Raw genomic sequence first — 550 nt, 5'->3', positions numbered from 1 at the left:
ACACACACACACACACTAACACACACACACACACACACACACCAGGTGTAGTTAATAAAGTGCATTTTATAGTACTTACAACTGACTTTGCCTTTAGTTCTCCAGTTCTCAAGTTTAGTCTGCAGTGTAGTGATGTGTGTCTCTTGTTGTATGATCTTCTCTATTTGGGAATGTGCAAATGTCTCAGTTGTGTAGCTGGATGGTTTTTCTTTGTAGGGTCTGATTTTTTCTAAACTATCCAACACCTCAGACTTTTGCTGTTTGTCCTTGATGTTGACAACAACAGATCTTCCTCCACAGCTCTGAAGCAGCTCCTGGATGTCTCTGCTCTTTCTTATAAAGTCAACAACAGCTGCAGCTGCAGGATCTGACTCCACAGTGAACAGAATCATGGTGAAGTCATTGACTGGAGAGCTGAATGAGTTCTGGATGGTCTCTAACTCTCCCTTGTCTTCATCAGTGAGGGGACCCACAGGTAGGACCAGGATGAAGGCATGGACGCCCTCAGGATCACAGAGGGAGATACACCTGAATGATTCCTTCATCACTT

The 550-nt window shown here is 44.0% G+C and overlaps 2 protein-coding genes across 2 annotated transcripts in view; both read right to left on the bottom strand.

The window, feature by feature from the left end:
* Positions 1-550, bottom strand: part of LOC147817491 (uncharacterized) — a 75,376-nt gene that overhangs the window by 15,679 nt on the left and 59,147 nt on the right.
* Positions 1-550, bottom strand: part of LOC111645428 (GTPase IMAP family member 8-like) — a gene marked incomplete at its 3' end in the record, with an annotated part of 61,805 nt that overhangs the window by 2,693 nt on the left and 58,562 nt on the right. The window contains exon 6 of the mRNA XM_087170515.1: positions 92-550. This exon is cut by the window's right edge and continues 8 nt beyond it. Coding sequence (XP_087026641.1) covers positions 92-550 — 459 coding nt within the window. The remainder of the gene's footprint in view (positions 1-91) is intronic.

Source organism: Seriola lalandi, unplaced genomic scaffold (genome assembly GCF_002814215.2).
Source record: "Seriola lalandi dorsalis isolate HSWRI2012SDOR001 ecotype SW California unplaced genomic scaffold, Sedor1 jcf7180002054951, whole genome shotgun sequence".
NCBI classification, from domain to species: Eukaryota; Metazoa; Chordata; class Actinopteri; order Carangiformes; family Carangidae; genus Seriola; species Seriola lalandi.
This window is presented reverse-complemented; position numbering and strand designations above follow the sequence as displayed.